At 45.5% G+C, this 23,877-nt stretch overlaps 1 protein-coding gene across 7 annotated transcripts in view; it reads left to right on the top strand.

Moving 5' to 3' along the window:
* LOC108930452 (LIM and senescent cell antigen-like-containing domain protein 1) overlaps window positions 1-23,294 on the top strand; it is a 28,831-nt gene extending 5,537 nt beyond the window's left edge. Inside the window, exons 1-11 of one of the 7 annotated variants that reach the window (XM_018745702.2) lie at window positions 11,694-12,158; window positions 15,651-15,810; window positions 16,655-16,721; window positions 18,088-18,208; window positions 18,492-18,641; window positions 19,310-19,460; window positions 19,575-19,667; window positions 20,025-20,073; window positions 20,342-20,417; window positions 20,952-21,082; window positions 22,106-22,184. In XM_018745702.2, the coding sequence (XP_018601218.1) occupies window positions 11,986-12,158; window positions 15,651-15,810; window positions 16,655-16,721; window positions 18,088-18,208; window positions 18,492-18,641; window positions 19,310-19,460; window positions 19,575-19,667; window positions 20,025-20,073; window positions 20,342-20,417; window positions 20,952-21,082; window positions 22,106-22,107 (1,173 nt within the window). In that variant the 5' untranslated portion in view covers window positions 11,694-11,985 and the 3' untranslated portion in view covers window positions 22,108-22,184. Of the gene's footprint in view, window positions 1-2,369; window positions 2,720-6,082; window positions 6,370-11,693; window positions 12,159-15,650; window positions 15,811-16,654; window positions 16,722-18,087; window positions 18,209-18,491; window positions 18,642-19,309; window positions 19,461-19,574; window positions 19,668-20,024; window positions 20,074-20,341; window positions 20,418-20,951; window positions 21,091-22,105 lie in introns of those variants that run through there. The other 6 variants (XM_018745745.2, XM_018745727.2, XM_018745720.2 and 3 more) reach the window with 6 other exon arrangements.
* Window positions 23,295-23,877: the final 583 nt, after the last annotated feature.

Below are 23,877 nucleotides of genomic sequence, written 5' to 3'. Positions count from 1 at the left end.
ACACTAGTGTTTGGTTGCCCATCTTATACACCCTCATCCAGCACAAACAGCTGTGCTTCACAAGTCAAGCAGCAGGAGGCGTAGAGGTTAGATTTCTCACCTTGCAATGGGAAGGACCTCAGTTCACATCCCCAGTACCACGGTAGTACCCTTGATCGAGGTACTTACCTTGAATTGACACAGTAAAAACTACCCAGCTGTATAAATGGGTAAACAATTGTAAATAACTTGGTGTACAAAGCTCACATACTAAGTTGCCTTAGACAAAGGTGTCAGATAATGAATGAATGAATAACAATCATTAAGCGGTAATAAACAACTGGGACGTCCAACTGTAGCTTCACGCTCACTTGGTAACTTGTTAACGTCCCAAACTTTGAATCGGAGAACTCGTCGCGCAGCCGTGGACCGGCCATCGCTGAACTGCGGGAATGTCCATCGTCGAAGCGGATTCGCCTCGCAGCCGTGCACGAGCGGGGTTCACGTACCGTGTCGACACCGTGTTTTTACACTGCTCGTAAGCCCGTCCCGCTCTCAGGATACCGGTAAATGGGCGAAGCCGAGCTCTGCTGACGGGAAGGTGGTTTCCTTCCGCTCCTGCTTGGACCTTTCATCTGCTCCTCTGGGCCTCCGATGGCAGCACTCGTATGCGGAGCGCTTATAGGACGCCAAATCTGCCACCCCCCCCCCCAGTGGAGCAGCGAGGCAGAGATTTGGCTCGGCGAATCAGCCTCGCCGTTTGTGCGATTGCCATCTGTTTACATAATGAGGGATTACCGCTGTAATGCTTCTCAGCGACAGACTGCTGAAACCAGAAAGCGCGATGGTTTTCACTTCTGGCTCCGACGTGGCGGAACGACCTCCCCCTCTCACTCAGAACTGCTGAATCTCTCTCGCATTTTAGAAGGGTCTCGGAACTCGCCCGTTTCTTTTATTCGTTTAGCCGATGCTTCTCTCCAAAGCAGCTTGCGCTGTTAATTTACCTGGAATTCTTCACCCGTTTATACAGCGGGGTGATTTTTACTGGAGCAATTTAGGATAAGTACTTTGCTCAAGGGTGCTACAGCCAGGGGCGGGATTCGAACACATAACCATTTGTTGAACAATCGAAAAAAAAAAACCTTTATACGGCTACTCATGTGGCGCGTGTACTGGTTCGTATGGTGCAGTGCGACAAATTAACTGTACTTCAGAATCAGGCGTTTCCATCAAAATCTCTCCCGTTGATGTGACGAACTTTTTGTATTGTTGTCGGGGACGTGCGTCGATTTTGGAGAAAAGTGTCCGTTCGGTGAACAAACGTACTGCAGTAGCAGGAGGTGACTGTTCAAAATGGGATTAGTTACTGTGAGCGTAAAAAGCGACGTTTAAATAGTTTAAAGTAAAAAAAAAAATATAAAAAGATAACTAGCTTGTTAGCTAGTTGATTGCGGTTCATCTTCTTTGCAAGCTTTGAGTGTCGCCCCCTAGTGGCCGGAGGTTTCCCATCACGTTCGTGGTGTCGGCGGTGTATTACTGGGTTCACTTGGCGTTCCTCCTGTTCAGTTTGAGTGTCTCCCCCTAGTGGCTGGAGGTTTCCCATCATTCTCAAGAGTGCTCAGCGGCAGGTGATACAATGTTTCACTGTAGCTGTCAAAATCCCTTTGGAGTGGAAGCTAAATGAGATTCCGAAGCCCTGGTTTCTCATTCTCTAATACGTTGCAGGTAGACAGAGTATGATTTAGCACGCAGTACACCGCTCCGTTTCCCCCTGTGTGACCCACACCGGTAAGAGTATTTAGGATCACTACGGTGATCTCTTCTGCTGATGACCACGCGTGTTAAAGCGGCAGTTTAGGGAAGCGGTTTACATCTATAGCACTGCAGCTCTGCTACAGAATACAGCGTCGATTGTATCTCCGGGGTGGAGATTGTGTTTCCGTGGAAACCGGCCTCACTCGCCCCAGTGACCAGGCCAAATGAATCACACGCACACACACCCTTTAGACTGCGTCTCAACGCACCCATATCTGCACCCGTGGTAGCACGCCGCTGTTGTGAAACTGAGAACTTCCTAAAAAAGAATCTTAAATTGTTTGAAAGAAAGAAAGAAAGAAAAAAAAAAAAAGGGTGTGAACTCCTTGAGCAAATTATAAGGATGTATTATATTCTGTCGTTCGGTCGAATCCGCTGGAAATGCGCTCACATTTTACCGTGCTCTTGTCAACTGTTAAGACATTAGAGGTCACTGCAGAGTGTCTTTAAAATCATGTGTAGGTGAGAGGGATCTTCAGCACTGTTTTGTCTAAATAAGTCATTTTTCAAGCGCTATATTGAGTAAGTACCGTTGCAGGACACCAAATTAGGAAATACTTAAGAGCAGGAAGTACTGGCCTTATCGCATCGCTTCTGTGCCCTGTGGAGACATTTGAGCCCGCAGACGCGGGGGGTGCCGGAGCGGATTTGAATTTGGACGCGTTCAACGAGAACCGCGTCCACCCGTCCCCGCAACGGCGTGGGGCCGCATGCCCCCTCCCCACATTTGACGAGCTCAGGAGCCCCTCGGTTCGCGTTTGAATCGCCACGGCGATGCCGTGACTCCTCGGCCTGCCTTCAGGAAGTGGTGAGGCTCCGCTGTCGCCCGAGCGAACTGATCCGAACGACTGTTTTCGAGGTACTTCTCAGTTCTCTGGAAAAAAACAACCCTACGCTCAACCCGCTGTAATCCAGTAACGTAACGGTAAGTGCTCTTCTCATTTTGGCGAACTGGAAAGACTCAGATTATGTGTACCGTGTGCTGTCGTGTATACATTTATTCCTTTAACTGACATTTTTATCCAAAACAATTTAAGATACCAGCAGTTATTTACACATTTCTACAGCTGGGTAGTTTTACTTAAGCAGTTCAGGGTATCTTCCTCAAAGGAGCTACTCAGCTAGTGACACTCGAACCCGCAACGTCGAGGCAGCGGCGTAACTACTATGCCGTCAGATGCTTTCGGAAGCGACGAGATCGAAAATAATGCAGTGGTGGAAAATATGGGGACCTCAGATCGTGCGCTCATTTCTCGGGCTCTCTGTAGATGCTTTAGGACTCGCGGTAAGTGATGCTCCTACTGTTCTCTGTACAATCTCTTGATCCACACAGCTCTCAGTAGGTGGCCAGTGGGAACACAAATTCAATAAATCATTTTGTAAGCTTTTATCACAGGTGTGGACAGAAGATGGTTAAAAAAATGTCATTTTGGACTCATTGGTAAGCAGAGAGGGGGGTGCGGTGACGCAGTGGCCTTGGGTGGGTCCCAGTCTCTGGTGGGTCTGGGGTTCGAGTCCCGCTTGGGATCCTGGGTGTGTCCCCTCCCCCTCCAGCCTTGCGCCCTGTGTTGCCGGGTTAGACTCCGGCTTGCCGTGACTCCGCTCAGGACAAGCGGGTTCAGCCAGTGTGTGTGTGTGTGTGTGTGTGTGTGTGTGTGTGTGTGTGTGTGTGTGTGTGTGGTAAGCAGGGACCAGATGAGTCACAAACTGGGTGTGAGCTCAAAAAACTGCAATACCACATATGTCCACATGATGGCGCCATAGTTCCTCAAAAGTCCCATTCAGTAACTCCTCAACTTGCTGGACACTTGACCCTGGAACCCTCTGAGGTCCTGCCTCTGTGTGTTTGATACAATGTACAGCAAATGCGTAGAAATGAACGATACCGCTTCTTCGGATCCAGTGGGAGGAGCTGTATCCAGCAGAAAGGAATGAGAAATTAAATTATGCGCGCCGGTCTGTTTATGAATGGGCTTTTCCGAGAGCCAGCAGACAGAACGGGTGACCCCTGTTCAGCAGCTGAAGGTGTGGAGAAAGCTTCTGTGCGTGGACGGAAGTGCAGCGGCGTGCGGCGCGGTCTGCTCTGCTGGGGCACGTGGGGGTCGGGGTGCTGGTTTCCGTGAGGAATGTGGCAGGTCGGGGCACATAGAGGTGCGAGATCGACGGCCGCCGTGCGCTGGGGGGAGGTGGGCACAGCTTCCTGGCACATGTGCTGCACTCTCTTTTGTGTGTGTGTGTGTGTGTGTGTGTGTGATATTCTAGTCTTTGGCCCCTCCCCCCAGCTCCACTTCTGGTTCTGGTTCAGGTGCAGCTATTTGGTCCTCGCTCCAGTTGTGGGGTGCAGCACCATACCCCAGCCTGGTCCCCCCCCCCCCCCCCCCCCCCCCCCCCCCCGAAGAAGCAGAGTGTCCCGGCGGTTGGTGTGAACTCAGTGAGGCCCCAGAGCTTGCAGTTGGACCTCCGCTCTTCTAAGGGCCTTCTGTGGAGCAGATGTGAGCTGGTGGTGTCGCACATCTGCTTAACCACACCAACTGTGCCCAGGAAGGGTGGGGGGGCCACTGGCACTCGGACCCCCCGGAGCTTTTTCTCCCATTTCCTTGGTCTGGGTGTGTTTTTTTTTTTTTTTTTTTTTTTTTTTTTTTTTGTTTTCCTCTCCTCACATGCCAGATGAATTTTCCCCCAGCAGAAAATTTTCCATTAAACTGCCTTTTATGTTTACTTTATTTATACACTGGTTTACATTTACATTGCCCTGACTTTTGTTTATTGAGCTGTTTGTTTAGCTATTTCTTTATTAACCTAGATTTTCTCAAAAGAGACTTACACACACATACATTGTCTGAAGCTGCTTGTCCCAAGCGGGGTCACGGCGAGCTGGAGCCAAACCAGGCAACACAGGGCGCAAGGCCGGAGGGGGAGGGGACACACCCAGGACGGGACGCCAGTCCGTCGCAAGGCACCCCAAGAGGGACTCGAACCCCAGACCCACCGGAGAGCGGGGCCCGGCCAAACCCGCTACACCACTGCACCCCCTATGAGACTTACAGCCATTGATTTATTTATTTATTTATTTTTACTGCATCAGTTTAAGGCAAGTACCTCGATCAGGGCTACTACAGCAGGCGGAGAGATTCAAAGCACTACGCCACCTGCCGTTTCAACTATGTTTTTTTTTGCAGACTTTTTTTTTTTTTATTAAAGAACCTTGTTGAGAAAAGTTCTATACAACAGTGAATTGAACTGCTCTTTATTGATTTTAGTTTTGGCACTTCTTGCCATGGAAATGGGGGTAAATTAATTTCTCTGGGTATGGAACATATAGATCAGATTTTTTTTTTTTTTTTTTTTTTTTTAAACATGGATCACAATAGGGGGCGTGGTGGCGCAGTGGGTTGGACCGGGTCCTGCTCTCCAGAGGGTCTGGGGTTCGAGACCTGCTTGGGGTGCCTTGTGATGGACTGGTGTCCCATCCTGGGTGCGTCCCCTCCCTCTCCAGCTTTGCGCCCTGTATTGCCGGGTTAGGCTCCTGCTCCCCACGACCCCGAATGAGACAGTGTATGTGGATCACAATGGATTACCAGCCCACCAAAAGTGTCTGGTTCCACACGCCGTCCAACTCGGCAGGTAAAAACTTCTCCATTCGTCATTCCGGCTGATCAAAATGTTTATTCAATAAATAAATTACAAAAACTGCCGTGCCAATAATAAAATCTCAAGATTCCCAGACGGCACTGACACGAACGGTCCACGTGGGATGGACGCTCCAGAGGAAACGTTCCCCTCCCCTCCCCTCCTCTCCCCTCCCCCCAGCATGCGGTTTGACACTTTCTCTGAGGAAACGGACCCTTTCCTTCCCCACCCGGGCGGCGGGCAGAGGGGGAGCACGTGCGTCGATCTCGCTGTGACCGAGCGCGTAGTCCCTCCATCAACCTCCGAAGGGTTAAACGCACATCCTGTTAGAGAAGAATGTCACAGACACCGCTTGGCATGATGGGACTCCCTTCCCCTCCTGTAACGAACCGTAGCGCGAAGCAGTTTTTATTCGGGGGGGGGGTCTGTGCTCCACCACTTCGGAGATGGGAATCGGTACAATTCTGACACGTCTTCATAAGAGGGACTCGGTGTGGTGTTCTCTGGCGCCCTTAGCTCCTCCTGTGGACTCCGTTACCTGCGTTCTTTCGGGGCCGGCTGAGCATGGGGGTGGGGCCACCGGTCGGTAGGTGTGCTGGAGCCAAACCGCCCCTCGGGGTGTGTTCTAGGTACGTGCGTGAGCTCGTGCGTGTGTGTGTGTGTGTGTGTCGGAGAGAGAATGCACCCACACTCTGCTCCTGTGTAAGTTCCTCTCTGTTTGAGGCACGGTGCCTGGGAACCGACTTGAGCCAGCGGACGCGCCGACACACACTCCCGCACACACACACACACACACACACACACACACACGCGCGCAGGCCTGAAAACGGCCGATATGGACAGGCTGAGGCTGAAGGAACTGTCCAACTCGGACCTGTACCGGCGCAGACAGGACCGTCCGGACAGCTTGGGATTTGGGGGCGGCTTGACGCGGGACAAAGAGAGGTGAGCGGCGGGGACACGGGTCTTTGTGTGTGTGTGTGTGTGTGTGTGTGTAATGCACGTCACCTGCGTTGTGTTCAATTAAGTGGGCAGCAGGTGGCGTGACGGTTAGTGCTGCTGTTTCTGGACTCGAAGGTTGCAGGCTTGAATTCCTCCTCCCGCTGTAGTACCCTGGAGGAGGGCATCTACCCTGTACTGAAACAGTAGAAAGGACCCAGCTGTATAAATGGGTAAATCGTCATAAGTAGCGTCGCACTGTAAATCACTGTGGAGTAAAACATGGGCGACATGAGTAAATGTATCTAAATGTGTTTATTTGTGGGGGTGGGGGGGGGGTCTGAGGAGCATCTGGGGCACTGTTACAGAACACACAGGGACTAGAACTCCTGCCATCCCAGGAATGTGGGCCTGGGGGGGGGGCTGCTGCTGCCTGACTTAGGGGCACATCTTTGTCATTCAACCATACCCCCCCCCCCCCCCCCGTTGCTCTGTTCTAACTTTCTAACTACCAACTGTAGCATTTGCTTGTGACCCAGTGCAGAACCAGTGGGGCAGGTCCGTGGGACAATGCGACACCAGCGTGACCTCACAGCTTTCGGGGCCGCGCGGCGGGTAGCGCCGGTGCGTCGCGGTTCCTGGGCCGTAGGTTCGAATGCAGCTCGGTCTGCGTGGAGCTTACATGCTCTTCCCACGGTTCAAAGTTCAAGTGAGTGGGCTTTGTGAGGAAGGGACTGTGTGCGATCGCCCTGCGATCGCATACCCTGCTTCACACGGTATGATTCCAGGATAGGCTCCGGACCACCGTGATCCTGCACCGCAACAGCGGTTATTGATAATGGATGGATGACAGTACTGAGTTTAAATGTCTGTGTGTAAACGTCTTTTCAACTTGCGTTGAACTTGACCACACACACACACACACACACACACACACACACACACACAAGTGTGCTATGGAGGTCTAGAAAATTTTCCAGATGCTCAAGGATCTTTCGGAAAGCACTGATAGTGGCTGTCAGAGGTGAAGTGCTTCGTTCGAGCCTGTCGCCTCCCGGAGCAAAATGAAGCGTGTGTCCTTCCGTTGCACGCGAAGCCTGATTCTCCTCGTCAGCAGGAAATGGAAAAGTGCGGTCAGTCACAACAGACAAGCCCCATCCTGCAAGGGAGGACAAGGACCGTTGCCGGTAAACAAGGGCTTTCCCGATAAAAGCCGATTTCTTCATCTTGGAGACGCAGAATTATGAGTTCGAGTTCAGAAAAAAAAAAAAAAAAAGAGAAGCGATCAGTTGATCGGTGTGTGAACAGGTTCAGTCCAAGTGTCCAGGTAAAGAAGGTTCTCCTTCATCCATGTCTGCGTGTGTTTGCAGACAAAGGGGGCACGTGCCACTCGTACATATTTCTTTGTTTAACATCATCGGTAAACACAAATGCTATTGTTTATGAGGGACTGTAAACAGAAGAAAACGACACAGTGCTGGATACTGCAATAGACCTTTGAGGGACATGCCGGACAAGGGCTGAGTACCGTGGTAGGAAGCGGCTGTTTATCTACTTATTAATTTAGTCCACGTTTTCTCCAAAGCTATGAACCGTTTGAGGTTTGTACATTAGGCACCTTACAGTGATTTACCCGTTAATACAGTTCAAGGTAAGTATTGGGTTATGGGTACTGCAGCGGACAGAGGGATTTGAACCCAGGTCTTTGAATGGTAACCCAATGGTTCGAACCATTACGCCACCTGTTGCCCTATTATTGATTCCATTGTAAGGTTTGGATTTGCAGTCGTATCACTTTTAATCTATAAACTTTATTTCCGGAGAATTCCGGAGCCGTTTCATTCGTGATTCACTCGTACGGCTGCGATCCACGGCTACTAACCGGTTTCACAATCGTTTTTACCTTCTCTTCCAAAAGCAGCGCAAAAGTACAGCCTTGCACAGTTCAGGGTTTTCGCTGGAAATCCTGCTTCCCCGTTGGGAGGATCCTCTATCGCGTCTTTTAGCGGGCCGGCCCAGGAATTCACGCTGACGGCGCGTAGACCTAAGGGCTTCCTGCACGTCCATCCTGAGACCTACATCTGGATAACGTGCAAAACTCCCTGTTGGGTAATACTGACCGCAGATGAGATGCATAAGGATCGAGTAGCGTTTGTGACTCCTGGGTCTCTGGATCAAATTAAAGAGGGAACATTGCTGGTAAACCCTTTAGCAGGGAAATTTTGGGTGAACTGCTCCAACGCGCTGCTGTACAGATGGACAGTGTGGAGTTCCGCGCGATGTTGACCGATGCCGCTCCTGTCACTGTGCGGCTCGAGCGTTGGCCGTCAGCCTGAGAAAGCCTCTGGTTCACAAGCCAGATGTGCACTCTTGAATCTCATGCTTTACACAGCTATACTTCCCTAAGCCTTATACAGCTAGATTGTTTGTTTTTTACTGGAGCAATTCTGGGTCAGTACCTGGACCAAGGTACTACTGCAGTAGGGAATCAAACCCATGGCCTTCCAACTGCAAGGCAACAATGCAATGTAGCATCTTCCCAGTCAAGATACAGACACAATTGTGCAAGCTGTGTAGTAAACTCTGAAGACCTTGCCATTTGTTTAGAATAATCCCAGTGAAGAGTGACAAATGAAAACCCGTATTATCGAGAAAGAGATGTTCGATCTTCATATCGTCCCAAGTGTCCATTAGCTGTGGTCCGCGTTCACGCTCTTGCTTGCTCCGGGCTGTTTGTTCGTTTCGAGTGAATTCAGTCAGAAATCTAAACGGCAGCGCCGAAATTCTCTACATTCCTTGTGCACTCAACAGATTGCGTATTGCCAGCTACACGCAACTGTGATCATTGTGCCAAAACCCACCTAGTCGTTTTGATCTGCACCTCTCTGACACGCATCGTAGTTGAACCCTTGGAGTTCCGTACGCTTACGGTTTCTTGCAGCTCATAGAAGGGCCCCTCACAAGCGTGTCCCTTCTCTGAAGAAATGAAGCTCGGCTGTGTCAGAGATTGTTCTTCCGAAGCTCTTCTCGTCTTGGCTTTGGAGATGATCTCTTCGACATGTTGGATGTGCTCCAGATCTGTTGGGTCTCAGCTGAACAGCTGATGTAGACCTCTCTTGGTACCTACTGTTCATGCCCTCTTCACTTCCTGTAGCAATTATTCAGAGCAGCTATGGCTTCATGTTGAACTTGTGGGACCTAAATATGAGAGAAAAGCAACGGCATTTGGACGTGAGCGGAGCGATCACCCGCCCGGTTTGGTTTTGAAAGAGAAGCTACATTGCTTGAAGACTAATTGGAAACAGCCTCACGTGAAACAGACTTGTGCAAACAAATAACTTTCACATGTTTCATTGTTTTTTTTTTTTTTTTAAAAAAAAAAAAAAGGTGTTTAGTAAGGGAAGATGTTGCAGTTTCTTTGTTGCGTGCAGCTTTCAGGGGCAATTTAATTGATGCCAATAGCACGTCAAAGAAGAGAACCAACAGCGAAGTCAACAAGTGCTGTATCTTAAGACTTCTGCCCATAATAAAAGCACTCTGTTTACCACAGTATGCCCAGGGATGTATAATACTGAATGGTGTGTAATGTGTTGGTGCTGACATCGAAAGGCAGTTTTGGCTCATTTTAAAGGTCAGTAGATGTGAATAGACTGCGGTCGTTCACTGGTGCTACCTGTTCCTGTGGGGTCGTGAACAATGGCACCAGGAATAGGTCGTTCTATAAAGACACGAAGCGTCACAGTGGTTCTGCTGTCTGCGTTGCCCTGTTTCTGTTTTTTTCTTCAGCAGATTTAAGTGGGAATTGAGTTCTGGTTTGGAGTTGGTTCCTCTGAGCAGACATCTGAGGAATTGAGCTTCATTATGCTCAACTTTCACAAGGAATACATAAAGTCATAAAAAAAAAATTGGCTTAAATATGTCGTTTTTTTTTTTTTTTTTTTGCACTTCATCTGTTTTTTTCTCCGTATTACGGGTGGAATTTCCTCATCAGGTGTCCAAGAGTCTCTTTATAACAGATTCTCTCCATCCAGAAGGGAGTTTTTAAAAGATATATAATAGCTGTCAAAAGTTTGAGCACATTTGCTGGAAACAAATAACGTGTTCCTGACATATTGCGTTTGCGATTTTGTTGAGAAAATGAGCCGCCATGTCTTCCCCGCAATTCTCACACGTACTGGGAACACTTGTGCGTTGCATTGCTTTCGTTCTTCTGCTCAGTTTGTTCCATACAGGTGCGAGCTTGCTCACATTTACTCCGACTTTTGACTGGTATTGTACAGTTAATAATGTCATTGTGTGAAGTACTACACCGGTCCTCAGGGAGGGTCCCCACTGCAGTGTTGCTTGCTGAGTTTAATGTAGCCTCCCCCTCCACCCAGTCATCAGCAACCTGTTGAAATGGACTTCCTGCTGTGTTCATGCCACCCCTTCCTGCCACATTTCATGACCCCCAGAGTCTGGACTGGTTCCATGGTTGGCAGATGACTGTGCAATAGGTGGAGTGACATGCCCTTCTCCTTGGAAACTAGGGAGGAACAGCCCCACCCACAGTATGCTGGTGGCTGCTGGGTATGGAGACGGGGCTGCTGTGGGTGTTTGTCTGCAGAACGATGGGAACACGCTGGACAGGAAGCCTCTTCCTGTGTAAAAGTCCTCCAGGAGAGTAGCACATGGTAGGGATGAAGAGGAGCAGGATTTGGGAGGTTCTGCCCTGGTTGTCTTTTGGAGTGGGGGCCTTATTGTTAGGGGAAGATCTCAGGAATGGGTTGTGCTACAATTGATGGAAGTAGAGATTCCAGACACAGATATACCAGTGTTTTTGCCTTGAAACTGGAATTCTTGTTGAATTTGAAAGGTCTGAAAGGGTATAAAGACAGCTTGACTTCATCTAGTAGGATTAGGGGAGGCCCGTAATGATGAGTAACTGTTATTCTTATAGGACTCTGGCAAATAATTTGTGATCTGCAGAACAGATCTGGTGCCTGTCCAAGTATTGGGAGAAGACCCAAAGGGTCAAAACAAGAATTTCTGACATCAGACGTTTTACTTTCCGAAGAATAGTGAATATCTGTTTGTTATGAACACTCTTGGGGAACTTTCGCTGTTCCAAAATGACCTCTGTAAAACTGCACAAGAGAATTACGAGGCTTTGTTTTTTTTTTCCTGTTTCTGACACTCGGTACATTTCTTGGAGTTGTGTTTGCAGTCCCAGCTGCAGAACGCGTGCGGTCAGAGCTCTGAGAGAGTCCAGCCCATTTAAATGTTTGCCTTTCTCCGTCATCACTTTATTCCCCCCTTAAATCTCCCTTTTAGAGCATGACTTTGTCACTGCTGGGATTCACAGCGTATTAAAGCAAGCTGTCTGAATCTGTAGAGTCCACCTCAGTTGGTGAAGTGACCGCTCCGGGTTCTATCCAGTGCTGTAGGGCTGACTGGGGACTTTTACTTTGAAGGAGCCCATGCCGCTGTGTGGCCGAGAGAGAGAGAGAGCCTGGTCCATATCTGTACGCGGTAAGGTTGGGGAAGCCTCCCTCTGAGCCAGTCTGTGCGTGAGACCGTCGCCGCAGGACAGCTGGACTCCGTTCCTAGCAGAAGTTTGAGTCGTCGTGTTTTTCGCTGCCCATGGATCTTCAACGGCGCACGATCCCTCCCTCAATCCCTGAGAACGGGGAACCCCAGGTTGAAGCGAATGGCTTGGATCTCCTGGATGGGGCCGAGGTGCCCGTCTCCAAGTCCCAGAGGAGGCGCAGCGACATCAAGGTTTACAAGGAGTTCTGTGACTTCTACGCACGCTTGTAAGTGCCGAATTGAGTGCCGGTTTTGAAGAACAGGTGTAGGTTAGGGTGGCATCGACAGGAGAGGTGGTCATAGCATTACCAGTGTTTAAACAGTCCTTTAACGTCCCAAACTAAATAAACTACAATAAAACCTGTACAATTTTTTTTTTTTTTTTTTTTTTTCTGGGATTACTTCTGTATTTGAACATTTCTTTAAATTTCACACATTTGCATAATCCTTATATCAGCCGTGGAATCGTTTTAGAAACGGAAGGTTTTGCTTATTAACAACTACTGATCGTTTTATTTCCTTGCGGTACACCAGTGCGGTATTTTAATTTAAATCTCAACAACCAGCTGCTAAACGCAGTTTGTGTGTGTGAGTAACATGTATGTTTCCTAAAGCTTGTCTTTAGGTTCAGCAGGTGGCTGAAGAGATGTTTGGAATCTCTGTCCCAGTTTGACCTGAAAGGATAGTTTCTACAGCAGTTATGTATGTAAAAAATAAGTTATTATAAACAAATGCAAAAAATCAGTGACTGCCCCAGGGGGGCATCTTCCTCGCAGCAGCTTCCTGAACCCACTGCAGATCATGACCTCATTGGACACACCCAGTGCATGACGTGCTGAAAAGGCTTGGACCTTCTTTCTCTGATGCTCATCTTGAGGAAACATGCTTTATTTTTAGAGTTATTGATTTCTCCTGGCCATACAGCATCATGATTGTGCTGTAAAGATAAAGCACCAATCCTTTACTGTCTTAGTAATGATTTTCAGAGGTAGGATTTGAGCATGGGATTATGTTCAACCACAGCAATGGACAGTATGGTTTTGATGACTGATATCTGATCTGGACAAATGACCTCTGTTCTTTTTGTTTCTTTTCTTTCACTGCATCGCAGTGGCACATGGTTATAGGAATCTGAGAGAAACAAATGAGCAAAGAGAAGCTTCTGATGAGGATGGTGTCCACTCTCTCAGAGGTGCATACGGTTGGGTCCTTGTCGGTCTTGATGAGTCTGGAGGAGGTTGAAGTCTCCTGTTATTGCTCTGAGCGGAAGTGCCTCAACTCTTAATGGAAAGGAAAACAGTGGAACTTCTACTTGTCCGATCTTCGGTTTGATTTGACCGTTGAGCCCTTGTTTTTGTTCTTTGTTTGTCAAATGATAGGCTGGCATCTCAAATCGGCACCCAGGCCGGGTACATGGAAATGCTCAGGGGATTGGTCATTTCCTCCCTGTGTTCCCATGGCTAAGGAGGGGCTGTGTGCTTGTGCACTTTATCCTATTTTAGCTCGGCATCCTACAGCATTGAGAAGATAATGTCTTACATGTCTCTTGCTTCTCACTGCAATATTAAAATATATATTTTATGTATGGCAGTAATATATAGAGATACTGTGTGTGTATATAAAACATATATAGCTTGCATAGCTTTATTCATCTTATACAGCAAAGTAAGTAACTCATAGTGTCTGGCGTAGTATAAATTCAGGTTGAGTATCTTGCTAAAGGGTACAGCAGCGGGACCTCGTAACAATGATGATGGTCGTTCACTTGCAAGGCGACGGCTCTCACCATTGTTACCTGCTGCCTGATTGTCTTTTAAAGCCCTGATGGAAAAAGCTGGGTCTGCAGCTGTAGCTGTCAGTGGGTTATGTAGTGTTTAGTATGGTAACATGTAATCTTTTCACCCAGAGGTCAAAATTTAGGTTAGCATTTAACCTGAGAACCTCCTGTATGAGACAAAGAATCATTGTCACTTTGTTCTGAAATAGCTTCTCCATAACTTGTAAAGAAGTGTCGACCGTGCCAAAATTCATGCTCTACACGCATCCTCCTGGCTAAATGTGTTGTGGCAAGCCAGTAGAAAGGTCTGCCTGCCTCGCACCCCGTCACATTCCACATTATAGGGCTCATCTGTCGGGTGCTTTCTGGAATTCATAGCAGGTTTCTTTGGCAACCTTGCGCTATGAAGCCCATTGCCGAAGTCTGTGTAAATATTAGACATTCTCAAAGATACACTGAAGTTCAGACCCTTTCAAACAGTACCCTTCTATGCGCCTCCTTGATCACATTTTCCTTCAGTTATTTGCTTGTTTCTGTTTCCTGTTCATATGTTGTGTGTATTTCTTCATCGCGCCATGTTGAACGTGTAACTCTAATGTCCTTGTGGAGAAAAATGTTTAAAAGGTGAGAAGTGCATGACCATATTTCTTCTCCAGTGGCCGTGCCACATATTTAAACAAAGATGAGACTCCCCAATACAGAGTTTACTTCGAAAGCTATGGGTCTTGGCACAGGTTTATTTTATTTGGAAATATCAGCATTTATCTTTAATTTTGTCTGAGCAGGGCCAGTAATGAGCTACATGTGTGTAAATGGACTCTGTTCTCTGTAGCTCTACATTGCAGGTGTATATTTGAGCGGAGGATGAGCTGGGTTTGCCTTTGTGACGAGAGCGTTTTCTCAGCAAGCCTTGTGTCGCCCCGTGAAACTCAGCCTGAAAGATAGCACTAGAGAAATGTAAACATAAGGGGCTCTTGCACACGAGAGAGAGAGATCGCGTTAAACCGCGGTTTGATAAACTGACAGTGTTGATGTGCAGGGGAGAGCAGGCCTGTCCATTCGGATAAATTGCGGTTGTTGAGTCCCAGCTGCTCTGGATCTACTGTGAAAGCCCAGTTTGGGCGTGACACCATTACTGAGTTTTCCTGGAAGGGATAGTGAGATGTCACTGTTGTCTCCCTTCCTACTCGTATCAGCATTTCTGGGCATCAGTATATGACGTGTGATCAGAAAGTTCTCTAAGACATCAATTATGTCAGACAATAGTGTTCATACATCATTTTATGTGAGATCCCCATCAACGTCATCTCCCCCCAGATGAAATATATTTGTCCCGGTTTTTCTGCCACTTTTAGAAGCACTGCTGAAAGTTTTACATTGTGATGTGACCACATTCTGCCTTCACAATGTTAGACATGTTGAAATATCATGAAAACTTTTTTCAGTTTTAGTCAACGGTGTGTAAAGGAGTGTTTTCATGGTGCAGAATCCATGTTCCTTGTACTGGAGAGAGAGATAGGGAAAAACAGTTTTTCCCTCTATTCACCCAACCCTATTTTGGGTGGGATTTTTCCCTTCTGTTCCAAAAAAATCTAAATTAACGATGGGTGTACACTATTCCTTTGAAATAAGTGATCACTCTTGGGATTTTTTTTTTTTATCACACTCCATATCACTTGCCGTTCCAGTGTAATCGACTCCATACCTACTTCTGTAGCAGCCGAGACGGTGGCACTACAAGTTCGATCCATGCTCAGTCTCTGTAGAATCTACATGTTCTCCCCATGTTTTTATTTCCTCCCACAGCCCAAAGAAATGTGCTTGGTGCCATCGCAGTGGCATCCTGAGTTAATTTCCCCACGAGAATTAATAAATACTCGTGTTTCAATGTTTCACATGTAAATGGCAATAATACTGTCGTTTCCCGTATCCCCATCTGCAGCAACATGGCAAATGCCCTGGCAAATGCCATCTGCGAGCGCTGCAAGAGTGGCTTCGCGCCGGCGGAGAAGATCGTCAACAGCAACGGGGAGTTGTACCACGAGCAGTGCTTTGTGTGTGCCCAGTGCTTCCAGCAGTTCCCCGAGGGACTCTTCTATGAGGTGGGCTGCCCTCTCCCAGAGTGACCACACCACATGCTGAAGGGCAACAGTTTTTACTTCTGTATACCTTTCCATTTAAAGAGGGGAAAAAATGCGGAGTGGTCAAAATAGCCTTAAATTCTCAAGGTGTGTGATTTGTGAAATTTAAAATATGGACAGGAGCTCTACTGGGGTTTAAAGCAGGGTCTGCATGGTCCTCTCTGCCTCTTATCATCTTCACTGATGTATCTGTGAGCTATTTTGATCCATGAAGAACACTTAAATCCCATGTGTCAATTGCTCTGTATTTGCTACTGATCTTTGTACAGAGATCATAGTTAAAAAAAAACTATGAACTCCATTAAGATTACATGAAAGCATTCACCTCAGGGGCTTTGTTTACATCCAGTATCCTTGGAGGAAATGAAACTGGGATTATCCTTTCTCAAGTGAATAAATTCATAATGTTCTTCTCAGAACATAACATGCCTCCTGGTGCAATGGAAGCATAAATTTATGATAACTGAAAAGACAGGGTCACAGACATAAACAGTTTTAATGCAGAAGACCTTCCCTTCTCCACGCTTCACCATTGTTACTGAGCTGCAGAGTGCAAAGCTGTTTAGACGACATGTCCTGTGGCAGGATGGTGAAACTATAGATCTATGGATATGGTGCAAATCTCTTTCAAGCGATACTGTACAAACAATGCATTTTCAACATTCAGATATGTTCGTAGGCTATGAAACACCAAAACCCCACATTAAGACAAGGAGTTATTGATAATGAACGAACCAGTGAAATATATTGAAGTACAGCATAGTGCTGTGTACTGTATCGACTAATATATGTTCTTTCTGTGCAGTTTGAGGGACGAAAGTACTGTGAGCATGATTTCCAAATGCTGTTTGCTCCTTGCTGTCATCAGTGTGGTAAGTATGAATGCTGTGAAAGGCTGCAGTGGGTACCAAAGTATGTAAATTGTGGTCAGATGTCCACAGAATTAAAGAGTTTAGAGAATTATAGAAATTGCAGTATCGGGAAAAGACACTTGAAAATGTGCAAAGTGTCCAAAAAAAAAAAAAAAACTACAACAGATCTGGTATACCGCTTATTCTCAATGGAACCTTTAAAGGTTCATATCCACAATCCTAGCGATTTAAACCTATTTAAGGGTAGCACTGCTGCCTCACAGTGCCAGGGCTGTATGGGCGTAGGTTCAAATCCAGCTCGGTCTATGCTGTTTACATGGGTTTCCTCCAGGTGCTCTGATTTCCTCCCATAGTCCAAAGACATGCAGTTCAGGTGAACTGGTGTGGCTAAATTGTCCATAGTTTGTCTGTCTGAGTGTGTGTGTGCTTGTGTGGCTACCCCACAATGGACTGGCATCCCATCCAGGGTGTATCCTTCCTAGCCTAGCACTCTGTGATCTCTGGATGCAAACTTACCAAAAACAAGTGGTTAACAAAAGTAAGTGAGAGATCTGACTTTATTATGTCACATCAACTAATGGTAGTCCAGTTTACTCGAGTAAACCTGGGTCACCTTATAGGTCACGTCATCTGACAGCTACAATAGGAAAGACCAATTTTTAGTAAATTGACTGTACTCTTTTTAATACATTGGTTGATAGCTTGACAAAATAAGGTCAAATATGAAATGTAATGGTTTTTAAAATACTGCTTTTTGCTCTTTGTGTGGAAAAAAGAAGTTTGTGTCAATTTTTATAGGTGCATAATAATGATAATGTATTCATTTAGCTCACTCTTTTCTCCAAATCAGCTTATAATATTAAGCTACTTACCCAGCTGTAAAAATGTTTGAATACTTATTTTTACTTGAACAATTTAGGGTAAGGACCTTGCTCAAGGTTGCTACAGCACAAGATGAGATTCAGACCTGCACCCTTTGGATTCAAAAGCAGCAGCTCTACCCACTATACTACTTGCTGCCCTTTAATAATAAAAAATAATAATGAACCACCTAGATACAACTAAATTACCCATGAGAAAAATCAGGTGGAGGAAATAGCTGATTTGCCCTATTGCATGTATGTTTCTCACCCTGTGATCCCCTCCCATTGGAAATTTCTGATGTTTATGCAACAGCAAGCACCCTGTGTGCAGCTGGCAGCCCGAGGCCTGTGCCAGTGTTTTTGCTGCCCGAACCTGTGTTTTGTCTGCAGCGTTTGTATAAGATTGCACTGGCGCGTGTGTGCATTGCTGGGTAGTTATGTCTTTGCCACTTTTTTCTGTGTATGCACATCTGTCCTCTCACATGGGCTGTGTCTGTCCTCAGGGGAATTCATCATTGGCCGCGTCATCAAGGCCATGAACAACAGCTGGCATCCCGACTGCTTCTGCTGTGACATCTGCCAGGCTGTGCTAGCTGACGTGGGCTTTGTTAAGAACGCGGGCAGGTGAGCTCTGTAGATCCTGCCAGGCGGGCTGTCGGCAGTGCCTGAGGATGCTGGCCCCTGCCCATCACATGGACCTTATGACATTCAGAGTTATGCAGAATAAAATGTCTTTGTATTATTTAAAAGTTTCTGGTACGCACATGGCTGTTGCAATTTTTCAGAATTATTCCTTGTTATTTATATTTATTAATTATGTAATTATGTGTTGTTTAAAAAGGAAATGGAAGAAAATCTGACTGCTCACGTTTTCCGTGTGGCTTGGGGCCACAATCTCCCTTTGCAGACACCTGTGCCGTCCGTGCCACAACCGAGAGAAGGCACGCGGCCTTGGGAAGTACATTTGCCAGAAGTGCCATGCCATTATCGATGAGCAGCCGCTCATCTTCAAGAATGACCCCTACCATCCTGACCATTTCAACTGCACCAACTGCGGGTCGGTCCACCACTCGCCTCCTACCATACACATCTCGCTTGCTGACATCATTAGACCTGATGATTGTTAGGCAGCAAAGAATGATGGAAAGAGTGCAACATCACCCCATGTCATGTCACAACACATGCGCCGTTTCATTTTGTGGTCAGTTTCCTAATGTCTTTTGAAAGAATCATCAATGGTGCCTTGATCAGAAGTCTGTATGGCATCCAGACATGCCCATATGGTAACTGAATAAACAGAGGGACTTTTGGGGTTTATGATTTTACCTCTATCTTTCAAGGCCTTTATTTCAAACTTCCCCATAGTCCTACTTTATTTCACATTTGATATTTGTTGTAGCAAAAGTAACACTGTGAAATGGCCTACCTTCTCCAAGTCTGAGAGATTCGTCAACAGTCTTTGCTCTTTGTCTGTCAGTACAGCAGAGAAGCCTCAAGAGGTCGCATTGGCCAAGAACTAAACCAACATACTGACCTTTCTCTTCCAAAATGTGCCTGTCTGTAGACACTCTTCTTTCTCCTGCCCAACCTGCTGAGGAACAACAAAGCTGAGCAAGATGCTGAACAATGTGCTGACACACAGCAGATGTATAAATTATGTTGCGAGCAGCAGTGGATGGGTGAAAGGTATAATTTTTTTTTTTGCCCCTCTTCTTTTGGCCACAGAAAGGAGCTGACGGCAGATGCCCGTGAGCTGAAGGGGGAGCTCTACTGCCTGCCCTGTCATGACAAAATGGGTGTGCCCATCTGCGGGGCTTGTCGCCGGCCAATCGAAGGGCGTGTGGTTAATGCCATGGGCAAGCAGTGGCACGTGGAGGTGTGCGCGCTTTTGCACTCACTCACATATCCTCGGTATCTGATAGATTACATTGTATTACCGTGCATTTAATTAAGTTTGCAAAATTCATACTTTGTGCATGGGTGTTTGCAGCATTTTGTGTGTGCCAAGTGTGAGAAACCATTCCTTGGACATCGCCACTACGAGAGGAAGGGACTGGCTTATTGCGAAACGCACTACAACCAGGTAAAAAAAAAAAAAAGAAGTTTCTGTGTATGACAAAGTGTATGACTCCCTGTTAACAGTTTTTTTTTTAAAAAATATGCAGATGTACCTAGATACCACATTATGGTATAAAAACAAAGTATTGATGCTACTTTATTTTGTAGCACCATCTACTGGTGACCATAAACAAAGCTGCTAATTTTAACTAAAAATATCAATGTTTATGTCCATTGTACTGTAACAGAAAAAAAATGAACAGAAGATGAACACATTGTTTGACAATGTGAGAACATATCTTCCTGAGTTATTTTAAATTGGTTTGTAGTACAGGTTGAAAACTTTATGATTTATGATCCTGGATTTTCTTACTTGAAACAGCTCTTTGGTGATGTTTGCTACCACTGCAACCGTGTCATCGAAGGAGATGGTGAGATCTTGTATTTAACATATAAACAGCCCTGCATGTGAAAGTCTATTGTGTCACAATACAATTTAACAGTAAGGAGCTTCAGCTGGACATGCAAGTGTGTACCACAGATTTCAACAGTAATGTTTCAACGTAAAGATGTGCAACTTAAAAATAAAGGAAAGAAGACAAAGATGTGATGCCTGGAGACCTGAAATAGGGTTTTCATGCTGGTTTCTGACTGTGGATTTGGAGACTGTAAGAAAAGCCCTGACCTTTTTCCTTCCAGTGGTGTCTGCTCTGAACAAGGCCTGGTGTGTCAACTGCTTTGCATGTTCCACCTGCAACACAAAGCTGACCCTCAAGTAAGTAACACTGTCAAAGGTGTAATGACACAATCAAAAAATTCAAACTTTGCAGAATACAATGCTTCTTAATGGGGAAAAAAAGTGCAGTGGAAGAGTGCCGTTTGACTTAGCAGAGTTTTAGTAAGTCCTCTTCACACTTCAGAAGAGCACTCAGATGTGTTTTCCTGAAAAGTCTTATAAAAATGCCCGTGCAAATACTTGTGCTCTGCAGTGTCATCGTGGATAGGGAGAAAGAGATGACATGTATAATGGTGTTACCCTATAATAATCAGAAGTGGGTGCGCTCTATATTAAAAGATTCTGGCACATTTTCTCCTGAGCCTCTCTGCTGCCATTGCCTTGTTTCTAACATTTCCAGTAGTCGTCTCCTGTCTGTGCAACCTTCACTGCTTTGGTCCTATCCTACTGTGTCACCTCTGTTCTTCTTTCCTCTCATTTCTCCCATTGTGTCCCATTCACTTCTTTTCTTGCTCATCCTTCCTTGTATGGCCCCTGCCTTCTTTCTCCTACTACTTCACTGCGGTGGTGCAGGGACAAGTTTGTAGAAGTGGACCTCAAGCCGGTGTGTAAGCACTGCTACGAGCGGATGCCAGAGGAGCTGAAGCGCCGGCTGGCCAAGCGCGAGCGTGACTCCAAGGACAAGAAAAAGAAACCAGCCATCTGTTTGTAAACTTTCCTCCCCCCCCCCCCCCCCCCCCCCTTCCTCACTTCTGCCTTCCATTCTTTGGTTAGTTCCATCTTTTCTTGGCAAACGCTGGCAGTTTTCTTCATGTTGTTGTGCCCATGGATCAAGTATGATTGACGCAAATTTTTTTTCATGGGGTTCCACTGGTGGGCATGCTGATTCACCATTCACTTGTCTACTATAGACATCTGTAATGTTGGCAAGGTAAATGGAATGGAATTAGGGTGAAAACTCACATTACTGTAACCCTTTAGTAGCTAATGGCCATAGTGACTGAGGACGAGACCTCTGCGTGGTCCTCGGTCAGTTTGAGCAGTATTAAGTGTGAACTTACAGTAGTGTCCTTTACAATGTTTAGATATACATTTTCCTTGTTGATTTGGGACAAGACTACTGTATGAATCTGCTGTTGCTTTTATTCTTCTGTCTTGCATGGGTAATAAAGTAAAAGACGATTCACCTTTTACACGTCACTTGTGATGTTCTTATACGCATGGCACTAATTACATTGGTGGCCTAGCAGGAACTCTCCTGTCTTTAGCCGTTTTACAACGACAATTGTGTGGGGAACTTTTCCTCCTCACTCAGCTAGTGTTTCTTAGACAAAATTCCTGATGTCACACTAATCAAAAGGATAACTTTTCAAAGCTGAAAAACTGCACATTCACAAACCATTACTGTGAATCAACAATTCCCATCTTTAAGACAATTTGTGCACAAGATCTTTATCAGAAATGCATCCTCAAAAGCCCAACTAATGTCTGTAGGACAGAGGGATGATAATGCAGCTGACTGAGTCACAGGGTTATTGATGTGTTTTCTGGTTTGGGCAGCATGAGGCCCTTTAGAGCATGCAGACTCATGTGATTTGTAATACTGAGCCATGTGATATCATTTCATTATGTCTGCTAAGTAATAAGTTTGCATTCATAACCATTAACAAAAATACCCCAGTCCATACTGGAACGTGCCTCTCACAACTCTGTATGCCTCCATCCAGGAACAAGTTTGTGGAGTTTGACATGAAACCAGTGTGCAAGAAGTGCTATGAGAAGTTCCCGCTCGAGCTCAAGAAGAGGCTGAAGAAGTTGGCTGAGACATTGGGACGCAAATAAACAACCTGCCGGCCAGCTATACTGCATGCACCAATCATATTTAACAGGGTGTTTCTGACCTGCCCAAACCCAGTTTCCAGACATTGATACTGTTACACTATTCTGTTTACACCCCCCCGAACTGTATTCAAATTAGTTACCAACATGCTGGCACTTCTGAGTTATTTGTCATCCTATTACATAACATGGACTACTGAGTTGAAATCTTGGGGGTGCAATTAAGAAAAAAAGATTTTTAAATAGCAGTTAAATTCAATGTTAAGATTGCCAGTTATTAAAGTTAAAAATAATTTCAATATTGTACATTGACCAGTCCTGTATTTTCTTCCTGAAAGGTCAATCTTATGACTTTAAACCAACGAGCAAAGAGAGTTTTCACTTTTCAATGTAACCTATGAATCATGGATGAAATGATGCCTCAAATAACTTCTATTCCATGTATACGTACCCTTAAACTACCATATTTTGTGCATGTTTTATATGTTTAAACTTTTCCCCTTATGCTTTTACATCTAATATGCAAACTGATCATAAATGGTGTATGTTTTGTTTTTTGAACATTTCATCGAAAAAGTCTGATTGCTGAATATATTAAGTATTATATTAAGTATTAAGTTTTATTTCACATAATGTCCTGTCAGATGTCATTACGGTTTTTTTGGCTTGGATTCTTAATCTGAATTACATTCTCTTTTGGGGAATAGTCTAAAAATGAATGCATATCTGGTGCCTTTCAAACACTGATATTTAACTCATGTATTTACTTTGAATTCAAGGTTTCTATCTATATGGCCTATTATTGTTTAATCAAATCTAATATAGCATATAAAACACATTTGTACACATTCCACTGCCAAATGTTAAGCATGAATTTAAGTTAAAAAAAATTAATCATACTTGCAGAATAAATCATACTTACTATGCCAATGCAAAGTGTTAAATATATCCTGTTATTTAACCTGATGCATGTTTGCAAGTTTTGTTCATGACTACACATTTTTAATTCTGCACACAATGAGCATTATTCACTATTTTTGTCTACTGTTATCTATCTGTATTGTTACAATAAATAATTCCACCTAAATGGTATGTGATGGGAGTATAATTTGGAACAATTGAACTTATTTAATTGTGAATACAACTGAAATTAATAAGAAATTTTCACTTTTACATGTCCATTGACTTACTGACCAATTTAGAGTCACAGTGGTTGTATAGTGGTTTAAAGCTACTGCCTTTTGCTCCAAAAGTCGCAGTTTCGATCCCCACCTTTGGCTGTAGAGCAAGGTACTTACCCTAAAAATTGCTCCAGTAAAAATTACCCAGCTGTATAAATGGGTAAGTAATTGTAATCTTGTAATAATTATAACCTTAACATTGTAAGTCACTTTGGAGAAAAGTTTTGGCTAAATTAATAAACGTAACTGTACATGGGTGGCGCAGTGAGTAACGCTGCTGTCTCACAGCACTTGGGTGGTGCAAGAAGACACGGGTTCAATCCCTGCTCAGTTTGTGCGGAGTTTGCATGTTCTCTCAGTGTCTGCGTGGGTTTCATCTGGGTACTCTGGTTTCCTCCCACAGTCCAAAGACATGCTGTTAAGGCTCACCCATAGTATGCGAGTGACAGAGAGAGAGTGTGTTCCACTGATGGATGGAT

This window comes from Scleropages formosus, chromosome 12, assembly GCF_900964775.1.
Source record: "Scleropages formosus chromosome 12, fSclFor1.1, whole genome shotgun sequence".
In the NCBI taxonomy this organism is placed as follows: Eukaryota; Metazoa; Chordata; class Actinopteri; order Osteoglossiformes; family Osteoglossidae; genus Scleropages; species Scleropages formosus.
This window is presented reverse-complemented; position numbering and strand designations above follow the sequence as displayed.